General features: G+C 31.4%; 1 protein-coding gene across 1 annotated transcript in view; it reads left to right on the plus strand.

Moving 5' to 3' along the window:
• RIMS1 (regulating synaptic membrane exocytosis 1) overlaps nucleotides 1-20,762 on the plus strand; it is a 491,685-nt gene that overhangs the window by 373,284 nt on the left and 97,639 nt on the right. The window contains 3 exon segments of the mRNA XM_042939159.1: nucleotides 1,209-1,238; nucleotides 12,359-12,471; nucleotides 18,010-18,176. Coding sequence (XP_042795093.1) covers nucleotides 1,209-1,238; nucleotides 12,359-12,471; nucleotides 18,010-18,176 — 310 coding nt within the window.

Consider the following 20,762-nt stretch of genomic DNA (forward strand, 5'->3'; position numbering starts at 1 on the left):
GGCAAACACATCCTTTGAAAAGACATTTTTACTTAATTTTTGAAAAAGTTTTTTGAAGTTTCTTTTAAAGATTATGAATGTTAGCATACTTGCTACAGGGATTCTGATTATATTAAAGTATGCTTAGAAGAAAAGAAGAGAAATGATCACAACACAGATTTTGAGATAAATTAGTCAAAAAAGTAGCCTTACAATTAGGTAACTAATGGTTTGTGATAATTGAGAGCAAAGACTTCCAAGAAATTTCTCTGGTTATATTACAAAGTTGTGTTCCAGTGTAGCCCTATGGAGAGTGAATCTGAAAGCAACATAATTGTTTGCATACAAATGTTATATGGTTTTCTGAAACCAATGAAGTGATTTTTTCGTGCTCAACTAGATGTCTTCTAAAGAAGTATTTAAAAATTATTTGTAAACTAACACTTGGTGTGCCAGTTATATTTTATGTGTTCTATTGTTACATCTGCCACTTAACAGTCTAATGGTAGTCCCCTTCGGAAATATCTAGAAAGGCCATTATGTTTCAATAAATAGTGTACCAACAAGGAAGCAGATATAAAGTTTTGTAAAATGTCTTAAGAAATATAATCTCCAAAGAACAATTTCTGTTTGAGATATTTTAATATTAATTTGAGAAGGAAGAAGATCACTTAATTAGGATAATTTTTTTCAATGTGGAAAATGTTACTATTTTCACAGTGAAGAGAAAATGCCTACTATCTAGTAAAAATCAGAATTCAGGTTTTCATTATTTATATAAAATTTCAAATTATCTGTACTGCTATCATTTTTGAAATGATAAAAATGTTTGTATGAATATTAAGTATGCTTTTTAATACACTTGCAGTAAAAAGTCTTAATGGATTAAAATTAGAATGCTTTAGGAAAAATTGGTGCTGAAATATTTTGCTGTTCTTAAAAGGCAAGAAAAATGCCACACAATATATTTTTCAACGCCAAACATTAATTTCCCAATGTTTCTGTTTTTATTTTAAATCTTTAAATTGTATTCATTCTTTCTTTGATTAATTTTAGTACCATATTTGAGAGTTCCTCATGGTTTGTCATTGTGATTTATCATATTACATTATATGTTGTGCATTTTTATTATTCATGCCATTGTGTTGATTCACATTTCCGTGTCTAACTATAAATTTGCTGATTTCTTTCTTTTGTTTCCATCATTATGTGCATTTAATTCATTGAAGAACAAGAAAAATATAACTCTTCCACAAAAGGTAAATATTAATGTAACTTTTTAACCATTTAATATTATTCCTTTTCTTTCATAATATGTGAGTTATATAACTGTATTTATTAAAATAATGAGCAAAATTATTTAGCATAAGGGTAGTTTTTTCCCTACAGTGTTTTGTAAGGCATTTTATGTTAAGTATTTTATATTGTGTACAGTTCACACTACAGAGGAAAATATTAAAATGAAGAGTGCTTTGTCTTAAAATTTACCTACTCTGACCATTCCTTTGGAAAAATAACACATTTTTAAAATATTTTTGTTTTGTTTGTTTCCATTCCCCTGCTCTCATGTAAAGGGTTTAATTCTTACTTTCTGTTCAGGGTAATGTCTCCAGTAAAGGAATAGAAAATCCCTGGATTTTCCTTTTTAATAGCACTAATATTGTAGAATGTTTGGTCCCCACTGCAATCATGCATCTAGGAAATGGATGCTTAAATGTTACTTCTCTTGGCCCACTTAAACTGCTTTGTTGGCACATTGGTAACCTCCAACCTTATCTTTTGGATCACAGTTGAGTTTTGGTCTTCAGACTTGAGTTTCAAGCAGACATATACCTTGACCTGCTCTCATGTGCTGCTAATACTATTTCCTATTCAGTATTACTGTTGACCTGATAATTAAGTATTTGAATATGAGTTTTTAGCTTAATGAAATAATATTATTAATAATAGTTAAAAATTAAATAATACTGTATAGTGTAATAAAAGTACATTTACTCAGTATTGTGGATTAATGATTGAATTAATTTGGTGGACGTAGTAAGCCTAAAAATTAGTCCTGAGAGTAGCATCATCCCTACTTTACGAATGATAAAACTCAGATTATGAGAGATTAAGAGACTTACACTGCTGATGGATAGTAGACTATAAGCCCAGGTCTCTCACTTTTGACCTCCTTCCACTATACTTTAGTATATCCTGTTTTAATAAGCACAAATCCCAACTACATTATCCCTAAATCCTAGTATATTCAGGTATTGTTATATATCTCAGTATTACAGAGTGAAAATGGGAGATAATATTCAATTACTTATTTAATTTGAATTTTTAAAAATATGTCTATATTCTGGTAAATGCATATTCTGGCAGACACTATACTAGGCAATAAGTACCTATTAAGAAAAAATAAAATATTCAGTAAGATCCAAGATGTCTACATCCCTAGATTTTGCATAGATTGCTAGCCTTCCTGAATTTTTAATTCAGGTATCAGAAATAAACTTTAAATTCAGTGGTATAAAAATGGCCAATACATTTGTACTTTAGTTCAGAAGAATTTACTTGGATTTGCATGGTAAATTTTAGTTGATAAAAAAATTAAAATTCTATATTAGAAATGGGCCATGACCTAATTAATTCAGCCAAAAGAAGGAAAAAGGTAATAATTGTTTAGAGAGGTCTTCCATATGTATTATTACTACCCAAAAGCTATAATTAGCTAATCAAAACAAAATTCCTAAGATGTGCAACCTAAAGTCTCTGTGAAGTATGCACATTTACAGGCTCCCTGCAGAGTGTGACAGATTGTGACATTTTTACAAGGTCATTGTGTTCTGGATGAGATGTGTCATCACTCTGCCCAGTTTTCTTTGCACACAGGACATGGATATGCTTCACAGAATGGAACCACACATGACTGAAAATAGCCAACGAGGTACCTCCCAAAATGCATGCAGGCAAGGCAGAGAGCGCAGGGGATGCTGCATCTCTCTCCTGGTATCGAAGGGAGTATTGCTTAGTCACAGAAAGTGTTCAAAGCCCAGAACAAATAGAAGCACATTCAGGAAATCTCTTTAAATAAAGTCAGATTTTAGGCTCACATACCCCATAAAAAAGAAACAGTTTTGTTTTGCATAGAAACTGTTGCTATGAGCTGATCTTTTCTGGGATGGATCGTATTGGAGAATTAAGATGTTTTGAGTCCTCACATGGGACAAGCCATGCCTAGGTGACCATATAGGTTAAGGGGCTCCTCATGAGAGTTTGCTTTTAATGAGTTGTAGACAAACTTGTAGGGACAGCTAATGGTCCCAGTTTGTGGAGGACTGAGATGCAAAATTTCCAGTGCTTAAACTGGGACAGTTGCAGGCATAGGGGTGTGGCTGGTCACTCTAACTGCAGGGGAGTTATATATACTGCAGGTATATAACTTTTCAGCATATATTTGTAAAGCACATAAAAAGAGGTGTTAAATACTATTAGCATTTTTAATGTTAGATAAAATTTATTGAGCACTTACTGTATGTGAATGACTTGGCCAAGAGCGCTACCTGAGAGGTAACTATCAATATCTTCATTTTCCAACTGAGAAAACTAATGCTTAGGAAGGTTAAAAATCTGGCCCTTTATCAGTCATTTATTTGGTAAGTGGTAGAACAGGAGGTGGGCCTGAGACTCACTCCAAAGACCTTGTTCTTAACTACTCTGCTCTACCGGCTCTTCAGCGTTCAGACAGCATTTATTGAGTACCTACCTTGCACGCAGTACCACATGATTATGGTAACAACACATGTACAGCCGTAAGGGAGGTATTATTACCCATTTATTTCATGTAGAGTCAAGGGGTTAAGTGAAATGCCTAAGGTGACAAAGCTTCTGGACAGCAGAACCAGATTTTCAGTCCACAGCCTATGTTCTGTCCAGGGTTCCATATTGCTGTGACATCTGCCACTTACAACACCAGGATCTTGGAGAGGCCCAGTTAGGGGTTCCAGCACCCCCTAAAGACCCATTTTTTTACCACTGAACTAAATCTCCTAATACCTGGCTTGCCCTCAAGTTACTAATTTGAGAAAATAAAACCAGTGCATTTGAGTAAAGATAACACATTCTCGGGGTTGAAAAGTTAACTTGAGAAACTATAAATGTTCATACTACATTATTTATCTTTTACTTCCCTCTTTTATGTTGAAAGCTGAGAAACCATATCATTTTAGACTTCACAAACTGCTTTATAGGCATATTTTAAATTATTCATTCTAAAAGTAAGCCAATTTTTCCCTCTCTGCTACATTTCTTGGACAGTTTTAAAGAGCCCATGAATGTAGTTTGGGGGCATCGCAATAATGATATAAGAAGATCAAAACAGAACCAGAAATTAAATGACATCAAGGTGAGAAAAAATGTTACTATCATAATAAATTTCTAACTTATGTGACTTTGGATAGTATTTCTTAAGCGCATTAACTTTTTGGGTTTTGTAAGCAATTTTGAATCATAACAAAACACATCATATTCTCTTTTATACAAATATGAATTTTCTTTATTATAAAAAATGTAATTTACACACATGGAGAATGAGCAGCAATTAGAGTTCAAGTTATTAAATGATTTGAATAGGGGCAGAGAGTAAATGGCATTTGTTGCTTTTTGTTTTCCAGTTTCACTAATAAGATATATAATAATTATTGCAATCAGGTCATAGAGGCTATTAAAAGATTATCTCTAGTCAACTGTATTTTAAAGTACAAGGTTTCTATAAAAAAATGCTCCAATCAGTTACCTATAATTTCCTTCCTTAAATGTTGACAAGAACAGTTGGAATGCTAACTTATGCAAAAAAAAAAAAAAACTTATAATTTTTCTGGAACTCTTAAGCATTAACCTTAATTAGATGCAATTCATATAAAAAAGTGGAAAACATTATTTTAATAATCTTCTGTGACCTTAGCTATTGTATACATGATACTTGCACATTAAGAGTATACTATGGTTGTAAAACGGTAGGAAAAAATCATGTAACTTCATTTTTGCTAAAACAAGTAAATTTGTGTATTCTTCAGAAGCAGCATTATTTTAACTGTCACTAAGTAAAAAAGGATTTCAGTTTTATTTACATTTTATTGGATGCATATTTGGCCAGGTGATTTCATTTCCTCTTATTGTATCATGTTGTGATTTCGAAGATTTAAGTTTCTTTATCTTCCAGGGCTTTGCTTTTCTTGAACACATAACGAATATTTATGAATGACTGTTCATATTAGTAAAAGTGTCTAATTTATCCATTTCTTTTTTTGCCACAAATCCATAAATATAGTTGTCATTCTAGCCTTCTCTTTAAACTTTAGAGAGTGAAGCAGCTCATGTGAAACAGTTTAGAACTCTTGGGGGTTTTTCCCTAAGTTTATTTATTTATTTATGAGAGAGAAAGAGAGAGAGAGAGAGGCACAGAATCTGAAACAAGCTCCAGGCTCTGAGCTGTCAGCGTATAGCCTGATGTGGGGCTCAAACTCACAAACTGCGAGATCGGGACCTGAGCCGAAATCAGAGGCTTAACTGACTGAGCCACCCAAGCATCCCAGAACTCTTGGTTTTAACCTTATTTTCCCATTCTGCTGATTCATGTGTGGTTATTTATAATAGTATATGGACTTTTAAAACTTCAGAGTATTTAACACATCAACTAAGGCTCAGCTTGCAATATATGCCTCATTGTGGGAGGACATTATTACCCCTTTCTTCCTGGAATTTGTGGGGAAAGTGCAGAGGAAGACTAAAAGGCAGACAGAGGTCTAGCCATGCATAAGCTCTTTGATTTTTTTAACAACATATATTTCCCTTAAATAGTGTATTTTTAACAAGTTTTAAAATTGGTAAATATTTTTTACAAAAGAAAGGGAAGAGATTGTCAAAAAATTGATATTGAATTTAGTAGTTATGCTACATCAAACCTTTCAAGATAGATACTGCTGCCGTCAGTGTAATTGAAGTGTAATTGCCGTCAGTGTAATGAAAACTATGGATAAATATATTGAAGATCATTTGGAATAAGCAACATGGCCCCTCGAGGAATGATTTTGTTATTCTCCCAGAGAAGCCTTACCTACCTGGGCTGCTTTTCATGAAGACTGTATCCTAAGAAGTGTCTCATAAGGAAAATAGTGTTCCCTCTCAGAAGAGAAAAACATTTAAAAAGCCTTTTATTCCTGTGAAACATAAAAGAGCAAGGTAAAATGGCAGATTCTTTCATCAGGAGCCTGACTTTCTTACCTGTGAGGTGTTGGACTAGTATTTTCAGTGTTGCTCTAGTGCTTGACAGTTTTAACACTGAAAGTGATGTCTGGGATTGGAAATCCTGAGCTTTGTTTTCGACAGTTTGGTGAAAATCAGCATGCTATAAGTGATGGTATGTGGCTTTGGCTGCAGTGAGATTTGAGTGATTATATATACAAATTACCTATTTTGCCTATGCTGATACTGCCTTTCAGTGATATACCAAAACACAGGCTATTTTCTTTAAAAGCCTTTAAAGGCAATGTGTTTTCATTTAACATGTTATTTACTTGTTGTGTTTAATGTTTCCCATGCTGGCCAGATGTTATCTTGTATTCTTATTGTTCCTACTAGCATAGCACAATCCTTCATATTTAAGAGAAGCATACAATAGCACAAGGGGGACCATTTGACACATTTCTACCCTTGCAAATTGAAATGCACTTTATTCTGAGAAAGTGACCCAGAATTTGGGCCTTTCTGTGTAGTCAAAATAGTCTAGACATTAAATCTTCATGTACATCTACTGTATATGTGTGTGGAAGGTAGAGGACATATTAGTATTACATCAGAGTTGCTTACTACATTTGTATGACTCCACAAATAAGATGAACATGCAAGGAATACTTTTTAATTGAGAAGAAACCATAATAATAAATAATAATGTAAAATACACTGGTGATTTTGTCCCCTTAACATCTATATTTGTAGCAAGGTGGCAAATTTTAAAATGCTGGAAATTAGGTACTAGAGCAAGTGAGAAAGTCATTATTGTAGTTTTCCATTTTTTGAAAATGGAAAAATTACCTTGCTAATACCCTTCTGAAGTAATACAAAATCATAAACCACAATAGCTGGAGGTTACACTGAGTAGTCTTAATCATTTTATAAATAACAACTGCATAGTGAAGAAATGTCTCAGGAATTGATCAAGGCAACACTGATGAACCAATGAATGGTAATGGGTCTAAGATTATAATCTATGCCTAGTCATTCCCCATCCTTGGGATTTACCGTTTTGCCGCATTGCTTCCAAATGTATGGAGAATGTTTATACATATTAACAATATGTGCTCTACTAAAGCTTAAAAAACTGTTAGTAGAGATTAGTATTACATTTTTAAAATTTTCAGATATCAACCCATCTTTCTATTCAGGCTGTGGATAGTTTATAATGTTACAAAATCAATTAGCTAAATATTTGTCATCTTTTATTACTTTATAGTCTCCATGTTTCATATTATATTGTTTCTTATGTTTGAGTTCCTACTATCAGTGATTTTTTAAATGCTTCAGAGAAGAAATTTTTTTCAATATTGTCAATAACTGAGACATTGTAGGTGTTTCATTTATTTATTTCATTCTGCCTGACAAATTCCAGATATGCGGTCATTTATCATTGCTTTCTCTGAGACATCGGAGCAAAGATGGGACTCCATTATCACTGAAGACTCATTGTACTACTAAATAGCAGTGAAGCAGAGGCATTAACTTTTCTGTTCACAAAGTGTGATAACACATTGTAGTTGACTTGACAAGCTTAGTTATCCTATCCAAATATGATCCTGTGTCACCACTGACAGATGTACTAGCTCACCTTGTTACAAAGTAAAATAATCATAATATTTTTACTTTAATATATTTACTAATATAGAAATTTTATTATTCCTGTTCTCTTTTACACTTTTGTTTCACTTGGAATACCCAAAAGTATTTGAAGGCTTAACAACATATTGTATGGATTTTCTTTTTTGCCTGTAAACACAAATATTTGAAATTCCAAATTCATGTTAATTTGTAGATGCATAGGAAGAAATGAAGATTCAGAGCAAATTTATCTTTGTATAATTGTAAATTTATGAATATTTTTAATATATCTAAGAAAGTATAATGATTACATTATAATTATCTTAAATTACACTTAACTCTAATATTTAAAATATTTTTAAGCAAATCACAAATGTCCGGTAAGTCAAAGGAGTTTCCCAGAAAAATCACATTCTTTTTAGTGGAGGTGATACTATATACATATGTACACACTATATATATATAGCTTTCAGTGATGGGTTAAGGAAGATTTATTAAAGATTCTTAAGCTTTTTATTTTTTTTATTTTTTAAGTCACAGGCCTTATCTTAAATAGTCTTACAAAGAGATAAAATTGGAAGAAATTCATGCAGGCACAAACACAGTATTTGCAAATGATTTCAGCTTATTTGTACTTTCATCAAAGATCATCCATACCATTAAACTAAGAATACATCACAAAATTTGGAAAATGAAAAGGGAGTAATTATTTTACTTTGACTTCTTAATAGTATCTAATATTTTCCACTAGAAAATTGTAATAAATTATAGACTTTAAAATCATATTTACTGTTCTCATCTTTCATACTCTAATAAGAGTCCCTGTTGAGCTTAGAAGAAATAATTTCACAAGTATGATTTTAAATTAACCTGTAAAAAAGTTCTAGTTTTATACTTTCTTAATTGTAATGTTGAGTTCATATTTGATATATAGACATTCACTTGATAAAAATTACAGAGTTTAAAAATAACTGAAAGTAAAGTGGACCTAAGAAAACAGATTTAAGTTCAATGAATATTTTTTAAGTAAGTTAGTAATCTGCTTTTTTAAAAAACACAATTCAACATCAAACACAGCATTCAGCTTTTAGAAAGCATAGTGAATAATTCCAACTTAAAGAACTTTTGTATAAAATTATAGTGTTAATTGCACCTTAGAGGTAGAGAAAAATTGTTTATTACTGTCACTCTATCTGCAATTCTAGCTGAAACAGTCTCTAACAAACATCCTTTTTTGACTATATTGTATCTAATGACTATATGTTCATTAAAAGATTAAATGCAATTGCATGATAATTACATTTGTTGTATAAAATGAGAGCGTATTTTTTTTAACTCTCTAGTATGTGACAGTTTTGAAATTAAAAAAAATTTAAAACCCAGAAGTCCTCCAATGTTTAAATTCTTTTTATAAAGAACGAGCAACTGGCATTTTAATGATTTTGTTAGTTTACAATGCTGCCAATATTCAGGATACTCCTAAATGTGAATTTGATGCTAGGATTATAGGGAGAATTGGAAGATATTTCATATTTTAATTTTGCTATTGGCATTAAAAGTCAATACAAAAATTTTAAATGATGATTAGTAATCCTTCTTTTCAAAGTAAGATATTTGAGCTCTATGGGCTGTGGCTCATTGTCCTTATATTGGGATACTCAACAGGTAATCATATTCCAAGGATGCAATTTAGTTTTATCATTGCTAAGTATCTGTTATTTTGTATAAATCATGTACATTAATAATCATGTCATCTGGTTCAAATTTGTGATAAATATTTTAATTCATATATTTGTTTTTACTATTTAGATAGACATACCAATAATTCAGAAATAATGTCATTTCATTTCAAAATAGATTGTTTAAAAATAAAATGCAAGTAAGCAAACTCTGTAAAAAGTATAAAGAACTTGTATAAAGTTATTTCAGAATACACACTAATGTACAAACCATAAGGAAATAATGAGAACTACTTAAAAATGTAAATTTTATGGAATTATCTGATCTTTTGATTATGAGTAAGTAAATGATAAGCTATTTGCGTTTTGCTTCTGTTCTTGAAATCTGAGAGCAAGCAGTGAGGACAGCATGGCAACTATATTTTTGCTGGCTAGTCAAGGGAGTCTACTTGTGGTTTTGAGTCAGATTTTGGGCATTTTCTTTCTTCAACAGATTAAAAGATGTCAACTTTCACTCCTTTAAGAATAAAGATAGTTTATTAATCATTTTTAGAAGGTCAAAATGAAGTCATTTAAAACCATTTTAGGATTTATTTTATTTAGGCTACCCCTGTCTACTTATGATTTCGTTTTCAGTTTTTCAAAATAAAGATTTAAATGCTGCCATGTCATATTTAGAGACATGAGGTGTTGTCCTGGCAGACTAAAATCATCAGAACTGTTTCAGATTGCTTCAGGCCAGTAGTTCTTGAGAAATCATCTTTTCAGTGTCAAGTTACTGTCTTCCCTAGGAATTTCATGATACTAAAAGTGAAGGTCACAAAGCTATGGGCTAATCAATGTGAAAAATTTCTTAAAATTAGTATAATTTATTGAGAATATGAAGCTAATACCATTTAAATTTGCTTTTATCACAAAGATGGCTTTGAGTTAGTTCCAGTTTTAAGTGTAGAGTATAACTGATTACATACAGTTCATTTAACTTCCTTGAAATTCAAAGCAAATGACTGAGCAAGGGTCCAGAGGCACCCACAAAATAGGCAGAAGGCAGAGAACAGATAATTGTGCATTTTCTTGTATTGCCTATGGCTTTCTGCAAATATTACTCATTTCTCAATAGCTTTTTCTCATTTTCTAATTAATCTCAAGTAACCTTTTATTTTCTAGTACTTGTTATGACTCCTTTAATACTGTCAAGTATACATTTCTGAACTACTTCTCTCAAGATCTCCATAGAGCCATCTTTTAATCATACAGTTATCATTTCCTGTCAACATTTCCAAAGCAAGTGTGCATCATTGCTTAATTCACAAAACTGTGATGTTAGGGATTGATACTGTCTATCTCATTTACTGAATATAAGCAAAGCTAAACATCTAATAATTTTATACTAAAAATATAATTAAAATATTTATCCACACATTTAAAACAATGTATTTGTCTCTTGTGCTGTTAGTTTGTACACACAATAAAAGCTACATATTTATATAATCTTTATAATTGGTATCAGTATCTTTTATCAAGGATGATAGACCTTTAATCATTGCAGTGGTAAAATTTACCAACAAGTATCTTTATAAACTCTTTGTAAGAGATAAAATCATCAGCCAAGTTAAGTCACATATATCAACATTTATACTATCCTTTAAGTCACTGGGCCCTCTTGGCAGAAGCCCCAATACTTTAATCACATACAAATAGGTATTTTTCCATATATACATATATATACATATGTATATATATATATATATATATATATATATATATACATATGTATATATATACACACCACACACACACACACACATATATACATATAAATGTATATATATGTATATATATACATAACTTAAAAATAAATCTTAGCACTGGTTGCAGAGGTTGAATAGTCCAGGAAATTGTCAAAAGATAAATTGTAAAAAATAAAAATAGGTCTCACACAATACAGGTGTATGTTTTGAAGAGTTGATTCTGCACACTTGGCTCTTTTTTCCCCTTAATTTGTAAAAATGTATTAATTAATGGCATGCTCTTGAAGCTAAGCTGCTTCTGATGGATTCTGACTTAAAATAACTTGTACTTTATTGAGCTATAATTTTCCCATCTAAACAGTCACACTTGCTATTCAGGAGATTAATAAAGACTTAAATGTAATGCAGTTCTTTACAAATTATAACTTAAATAGCTAAGCATTTTATGTCACATTTTCAAAGCATAGGAATTTCATCTATGTGGTCAGACAGAGCAACCAGAAATAGAAATCTAATATTTACTCTTAGTCCGTTTTTAAGACTGGAAATATTCATGAAATGCTACAGGTAGAAATTAATGATTTAATAAGAGTGCCTCAGCAAACCAGGTGCTTACCAATTAAAATAGTTTTTAGGTGACTGCTGTTAGTTGAGGATGTTAAGTGGGTGTGTGCTGCATGTTAGGCATGTGCATATATGTGTGATGTCTTCAGTATGCATATTTGTTTTCTCTATATATGTACATGCAACAACCAGTTGATTAAATTGAAAGCATATTTTCACAATTAAATCTGATTTCATATAGTCATTTATGAATGGAATTGAAAATATTTCATATCAGGTAAAGAAGCAGCAGGGTCCTTATATTTTGTTACTAACATTTGTGTTCCCCATTTTGTGTGATTTGAGTCATGTTCATCTTTAAATTAACAGGTGATAGCATTGTATATTCTGGATTTTGTTTATTAGTCATGTGTTACTTCTAAATTTTCATTTAATTGAAGTCATATCAAAAGAATTGCAATCTTAAACCATTCAGTTCCTAAAAGTGCTTCGCCTGTGTTAATAGGCTTCCATTGTGTGTTTTTGCAGCAAGCTTAGTAGTGGAGGAGCGAACAAGACAGATGAAAATGAAAGTGCATCGATTTAAGCAGACAACAGGGTCTGGTTCTAGTCAAGAACTTGATCGCGAGCAATATTCCAAGGTAAAACAAGTAGTATCCAACCAAGAGTTTCCCTTTTAAAAATGTACAGTGTATATAGCAGGTAGGACTAGTAAGCACCAAGTTGTGTGAGAGAAGTTATCATTCAGGTGATGGTCTTGTATCATAACCTCTCTCCTCTTGATATTTTCACAAGATATATAACTCTGTTAAAAATATGCTTAACTTGGATTTAATGTTTTTTTCTAAAAAGGAAATGTAAATACTTGATATTATTAAAGTCTCTCAATGATCTGTTGTCAATAGTCAAATTCCTATACATAAGCAAGACATGAAGCCATTTTATTGCTTAAATTGCATTTAAAATATTAAGATGTAAATTCATAGTCTTAAGTACTATTTTAGGTTGATGTTCACTATTGAGATTTATTAGTGAATGACATAAGTTGTGCAATGTGAGATTTCTTATTGATCTGTCTTCAGTAAGAAAAGTAAGTGATAGCAAATTCTTAGAAACTGAAATTTACCCAATTTCAAGTGGCATTAAAACATTTAATTTATATTTCAGCATTATTTTGTAAGGATGCACTACGAGTCTATAAACTGCTAAATAGCACCTAATAATTTTAATTAAAATATGCGTAGAATTGTATACCTCATGAAGCAATTTTAAATATACTATCTGGTTTATTTAAAAATCCTTTTTTTTTTGTTTGTTTAATACTACAAAAGTGGCACCAGCCATCACAGAACAACCTGTGTTATAATTTCATGTCAAGAAGCCCTTTTGGAAGTAATGACTTTTTAGAAATTCAAAATTAAAAAAAAAAAAACAGCTACTAAATCAATATTGTTAATTTGAAATATGACTGTAGGAAAGCCTACTGATTTTTAAATGTTAGAGGTTGATCTCAGATATTTAGAGATTAATGCAAGAAAATAGAGGTGGTTACAAAATATGACTTGTCATATAGAGTCGTATGTATCAGAGGCAGTTTATCACTTTACATCTTAGGTTAGTTGCAGTAGGATTTCCAACTGAGATGTGACTCAGTGAGACTCAATATCCTAGGAATCTGAAACAACACTTTAAACAGTAAAAATCATTCAAAACAACACAAAACAAAACAGCAAGCAGAATATCTTGATGTTCCATAGAGTTGCTGATTCTAGCTCCACAAGTCTTCCCTGCAGTTCATTCTTAATTATTATCACTTATCTTATTTGTTTGTCTTCTTTAGGAATATCATCATCATCTTTGTTTTCTTTTACTACAAACGCAGTAGAGATTAGAAGACAGGATGATGTACGTCTTCTGCCTCCACATTGGATGCAGTTATTTAGAAAAGTTCTTTAAACTGGACATGCCTCATTGGTTTCTTAGCATCATGTCAAAGGATAAGGTCAAATAGAACATTGAGTTGGAGTTAGGGCCAGTATAGGAAGCAAGAAAGAGGTAAACAATCAGGGTAATACTGAAAACCTTTCTGGTCATTCTGAAGTAGGACTCTAATCATTAATCAGTTGATCAAAAAAAATCTAAAAACGAAGTGCCCTAGAAGTCTAAACAACCACTAATACTTAATATTCACGATGAATCACAAGTAGGTTTATCTTGGTTGGGAGATTCCAAGTTCTCTGATTTCATAGAAATTTAGAGTCAGATGAAATTGATCTTCTATTCCAGCTCTCTTATTTACCCAGCTTATGAAAACTGAGGTCTCACCCAGAATTAGTAAAGCCTTTATGTGGAGTGATAAGCCCTAGAACTCCTTGTCTTAAACTTAGGTACTACTGTTCTGCATCTTGTATCATTGAAATGTACATGTCATCCCAGTTGGATTCATAAGTTCTTCCAGGGCTTTTAATTTGAATACAATTAAACTATCACATTCTGTCTTTGCCCCCTCCTTTACACAAGCATCCTTTTTCTTTTTCTCTCTCATCCCATTTGAATATTAAAAAAAAAAAAACATTACTTTCAAATATATTACTGTTTTTCCTATGGCATAAATTGATACTACTGTGTTACATAAATAAAATTATTACAAATTATATCAATAAATGTGAGATCATGGATATGGTATCTTTAAGAACTTATAAGAATATAGGATAAGAAAAATAAATAGGATAACAAATAATTAGCTTATTTTTTATTTTATATGTCAAGCAGAAGTTACATACTCCGCAATTCTAGTATTCATATTATGGCCTAATGCTTACAATAAATTTTTAAGTAGTTCCCATTTCATTAGGAAATCATGTAAGTAGTTTTCCATTTTAAGTAATTTCATTTCCATTAACTCAAAACTCTTTTACATGCTTAAGAAAGTCTTTCTCATTTTTTATTCTTTTACCCCAACCATTTTATAATTAACTTTACAAAAATCTATTTTATCCATATAGTTGAGAACAAGCATTGTCATAAATTTAATATACATTAAATTTTGAACTTTATTCCTTTATTGACTCTGTTTTAGTGTTTTAATCCATTTGACATTTTGGAGGAATAGCTTTGTTGAAATTCTGCCAAATTAGAAATTAGTTAACTATTCTCAGAATGTTTAGAACCAAACACCAATAGAACTAGATTTTCTTCAGGGCAAAGAATTACTAGACAAATGTACTATAATTCCTAAAACGTTTCAAACCTGGCACCTCCTTTAAAATATGGAACATCCCTAACTGTCCTGAGTAGGGAATTAGCACTAACTTTTCTTTTAAAAAAATACAAGACTGCTTTAGGATCCCTGAAATGTGATACCATGATGTTTTTTCAATGATGGTATACAGTGTTACATTCCCTAGTGATGGGGTGAAATTCATAATTGGAGGGTAAGTTCTCATTTAAGCACTCACATTTTAAAAAGTGTTTATGTTTCTATAGTCCAGGAACAGCAACCAAGACTAATGGGATGAGTTTTGTAGGTAGCTGTTAAGTGTTTATTATTACTTATTTTTAAAAATAGCTGCCCTATAATTAGAGCCTCCCTTCACATCAATGACTTATTTCCCTGCTGTATGATTAGCATAAATTCTTCCTAGGGATATTATATTTCTAAAAATATAATAGAATATTATAATATAATAATATAATAGTTATTATATTAAAATATTAAATAATATAATAGTTAATGTGTTTCCATTAAAATATTTAATTGATAAATAGGAAATTTAACAAATTATGCTTGATTAAAAGTCAAAGTCATTATTTAAATTTCTAACAGATTCTGAAAATAAGTAAATAGTAAAAGGCGAATATAAAAGTCTTTCATTTCCTTCAAATAACTAAATGCAAAGAAAAATGATCTTGTGTGAGAATGATGGATTTTTCTTTCGCCCAACATAGAAAAATTTAATATGATCTAGTTTTTTAAGATACCTTGTTTTATCACTTTGCTGAAATAGCAGAAGTCTATATACAAAAATGTTGAAGAAGAGATGGCTTACAGAAAAGCAAGATTTCTTTAGGAGAAATAGTTCCATGTACACACACATACCCTGATGCTATAGTCTATACTGTATGTTATGGGCATTTGCCAAATAAGGGGAACATTTGTTCTGGGTGTCAACACAATGCCAGAAAAATCTCCTATAGCTGGGTACATTTTTATTGTATTAGAACCCAATTCTTTCATATTCTTTCATGGACAAGCTATCATTTCAATATGTTTGGAAACATTGTAATAATTACATGATCTATGTACTTAGCAAAATCATTTCCAAGACAAGTAATATAGGAGTTGTGTTTGTATCCTACTACTATTAAATTTAGATCCTTCTGTCAGCATATTTTAGTTTTTACCACATCTACTCTGTAAATAAAAAATAGTTCTGATTGAAATGAATCATGTGAGGATCATGTTAATCAGATGTAACAGAATTTGATGATGAAACGTTACCACATAAATTTAAAATGCACCTTACCTTAAATCATATTAATGTTAGAGATTACGTCAAGTTGTATAAATAGCTCAATTCTGGACATATATGAATTTTCTTTTGGATTATAATTTGATATATGGCTTTCAAAAACAAGTCATGCAATTATGAAAAATTTCTTTGGAAAGATAATTTCATTGATATTCTATAATTTGGAATTGTTTTCATGCTTGATGTGAAGTTCCTTGCTCAGTACATACACATGAGAAGTAAAGAATTAAAACTAACATGTAAATACCTCAGGCCTGAACTATTCTTATCTGAGGAATTTTTAAATAAACATGATTATCTTTTCTAGCATTTTTTAAAATGTACTGTTGTTTTATACTTCTTTTTGTATATACAGATCCAGGTTTTTAGCATTGTTTTATTTAGTGTACTTTAGCAAGACAATTATTTATACAAATTTTTATAAATAGATGGATTACTTTAGGTTCATTAAAAGTTATCTGGTAGGGAACATCAGAGAATGGATGAGCTTTTCTACAACTTTAATAAACATTTGATATTTTCACACTTTAATGTATAAACATAGAATTAAATTACTTGATAAGAAACTTAAATACCCAATGTTTAGTCATGTGTTCCTTTTAGTTATGTGTCCTTTTGTTAATAAGTTATATTAACTTAACTTCCAGTAAAAAACATAAGAGAATCACTTAATATATTAGGTATTTCAAAATTATATATATAAGGTTTAAGTGGTTATATTATAACCTATTTATTATAATAAAAACACATATATAAAATACTGATATATGAAGCTATTTGCTATTTGTTCCACTGCAAAAAGAATCAAGTAGAAAGAAGAAGAGCTTATTAGCTGCTCTGACAACTTTGCCTGTTTTAATCTTTTACCTAATGAATTCTAAAATCTTCAGTAATGAATACCAAAGACAAATTTAAAAATACAAGATATAGTGTAAATTCTAATTTTAATAGAAATCCTTTTTTTTTGTTTTGTTTTTACTTTTGACACTGAGCTGATAGTTTAAATCTGAAAATCTCTACTTAATTATAATAGAAAGTTGAAGTCCAGTCTTTACCTCCATGGCTCTAATCCTCCTTGGCACAGCCCCTCAGCTTTTGACACAGCCCTTTGTGAAGACATACATTTTTTTCAAGAAATTTGAAACAATGTGATGTCTTGAAATAGGGAAAATATGTAGGTAAATTGAATCATTTTAGAAAGAATCAAAAATACAGACAGATAGAAGCAGCCTATACTTTGCTAGAGTAGAGGTGAATAAAATGGGTAATTATGAAAACTAAAGCAAAATAGAGAAACCGATACACTAGAAAAAGTACCTAATACAATTTTGAGGTTTCAAGTATTGGCCAATAATTTATTCAGTGAATTTTCCACCCAAATATTTAAAGTTTTTGTTTGATTTATAATTCAGTCTTCATAAACCTCTTTTTTTTTTTTTTTTTTTTTTTTACCGCTCAGAGGATGTAGGATTTTTATACTGAAAATCATATATTACATTGTGTTTGGATTATTTTAAATTCCACACCTACTTTTATGAAGGTACACTTTTACTTGGTGTAGGCAAAGTAGTCATTAACCTCACCGTGTATGTCTCTTTTCCCACAACCTGGTGATGGAGCTCACACTTTCTTGTTTTTAATCTTTAGTATAACATACATAAAGATCAGTACAGAAGCTGTGATAACGTCTCTGCCAAATCATCAGATAGTGATGTCAGTGATGTGTCCGCCATTTCCCGAACCAGCAGTGCCTCACGCCTCAGCAGCACAAGCTTTATGTCAGAGCAATCTGAGCACCCCAGGGGTAGGATCAGGTGAGTTGGCAATACTCTTTATATAAACTGGGTCTGTATCGGGATAAAAATGCAACTAGCTTTCTTAATGTTCCTACTAAAGAACAGTTTAGGTCAAGTAGCAGAAACATTTCACTAACATTGTTGGGACTGGAGTGGGTGGAGCATTTATTTGTTGTTGTATAATGTCGCCTATAGACTGTTCGGTACTGTCTACCTTATAGACAGAGTCATAATTTCAAAGATTGTTGGAGTCACATTTACAGGACTTTCTTCTTTTTTTAAGTTTATTTATTTATTTTGAGGGAGAGAAAGAGAGGGGGGGAGAGAGAGAGAGGGAGAGAGAATGAATGAGAATGAGCAGGGGAGGGTCAAAGAGACAAGGAGAGAGAGAATCTTAGGCAGGCTCCACTCTGAGCGTGAGGCTCGAATTCATGAACCATTGAGATTATGACCTCAGCCAAAATCAAGAGTCAGATGCTTAACCAAATGAAGCCACTCAGGTGCCCCTACAGGAGTTTTTTCTAATACGATTAAATCCACAGAGCATTCTTTAGTCCAGTGTCAAAAAATCTTTCCTATAAAGGGCCAGCTAGTAAATATTTTGGGCTATGTACAACAGTCTCTGTTGTATTTACTTTATGATGTCATTGGAGTGTGAAAGCTATGCAAACAATTGAGCATAGCTGTATTCTAATAAAATTTTATTTATAAAAACAGGAAGTGGGCTACATTTTGCCTGTGGGCTTTAGTTTGCTGATATCTTTAGTCCCATTGTAGTTGGTCTGCTTTCAGAGTAGGATTGAACAGATGTGATACAAAGTATACATACCTAGTTTACATTACATGAGTTGTAACAAATTTTCATGAAGTTTGTTTAAATCTCCAACTGTGCTTTTGTCTTCTTACAATGAAAATACCCTGCTGTGAAAGGGAAAAGACTGCAGGAATCCAAGTGCCATCTTATGTAAAGCAGACTCAATATGGGCAAGGCATATTTTATATTTGTTCTTAACTAGTTTCCAGAAATAGAAGTTTCATTGAAGGAATTTGGGGCTTGATGAATGGCCCAAGAGACATAAATGCTCAGAATAGGAGAAATTACCTTTCTAATACTCTGAAAATCTGTTATTGGACATTTTGATGATTTACAATATGTTCAAGCATTCCTTCTTCCTGGATTTCCCTGTACCTCCATCATCTGCTAAAGCAAATTGAGAGTAATTGTCTTACTGTTAATTAACAGTGTCATATTCTGATCATCTACATGAGCAATTTCAACTTTGATGAAGATGTTAATAGAATATGCTTTATCTCTATTTATGATATTCTTAGCATCTGATCCTAACAGAATATGATGTTCCCTAAAACTTAAAATAGAATTAGAAGAGCTAAAAGACATAGCCCCATTGAGCTGCTTAGGATCAAGGGGTAAAAATTATTCTAATGGATTCCTTTTAATTGAAATATTAAGATATTATGTTTCAAAACCTATTCCATTTAGCAAAATTATTGATAAATAGGACTTCAACAAGGACTTTTCACATTTAATCACTAAAAACAACTTACTGAATAATTATAAACTAAATCTTAAAGTAATTTGTATTTATATTCACAATAGAGGCAAGTACCTTGAGTCCTACACTATAAAATATTACTGGTTAATAGAATTCATATTACTAGTCAATTACAGGAATAATTTGTGGGCCCATTTTTATTTCTTGAAATTTCAAGAGAATAGTATTCTTCAAAACTTGGTCTTTAGGAGAAAGTTGGCTGTGTGATTTTTGAGGAAGAAAGCAAAGAACAGAAACTAGGTAGTGCAATAAAGGACTGTGATTTCATACAAAGGGGTTCAGAAGAAACTACGTGGTAGGATATTGGAACCAGTGTTACTTTGTGGGATAATGCCAGTTTAAGAAATCAACACTAATTATAACTGTGTCAAGATAGGAAACAAAAGATAGAGGATTCTTTGTCTCCTTGATTCACATGACTTTTCTTACTTATTGAAGGTGGTGTGAATAGGCATGGACCTAAGAAGGGTACAAATAATTTCTTATTATTAAAAGTGCTAAATATAAGTGCTAAATGTAAATAAAAGTGCTAAATATAAGTGCTAAATCAGTTTTTTCTAGACATTTCTGTTTTCAGCTCCCTTTCCCTTCTCTGCAACTTAGAACACATATGAGCTGAGAGGGTTGTTGTTTATTTTTATATATAAGTGGATTATGTAAATTTAGTCCCTAAAGCTAATGACTAAACAAATTTCCCCTTAAGCTAACATGAAGAATTACTTTTCTTGTAGTCCCATACTTTAGGCCAGTGATTGATTCTCTGTATGTGGTATACTTTTGATTTCTTAGAATACTTAGGAGGAAGAGAGAGGAAAACTGAGATATGGGTAGCTCTTTATTCTGACTTCAGGCTAGTTATCTTTTCATATACATTCTTCTCCCCACATATCCTCATAGGCACACAAGCGCACCTGTACACACACACACACAGTTATTTTGCATCCATCATCAACCATGTGGTAAAATCCTGAGAGGAGGTTTTGGAATGAAAAAAAAAAAAAAAAAGAACAGAATGATGTCAATATAGAAA

This window comes from Panthera leo, chromosome B2, assembly GCF_018350215.1.
Source record: "Panthera leo isolate Ple1 chromosome B2, P.leo_Ple1_pat1.1, whole genome shotgun sequence".
Taxonomy (NCBI): domain Eukaryota; kingdom Metazoa; phylum Chordata; class Mammalia; order Carnivora; family Felidae; genus Panthera; species Panthera leo.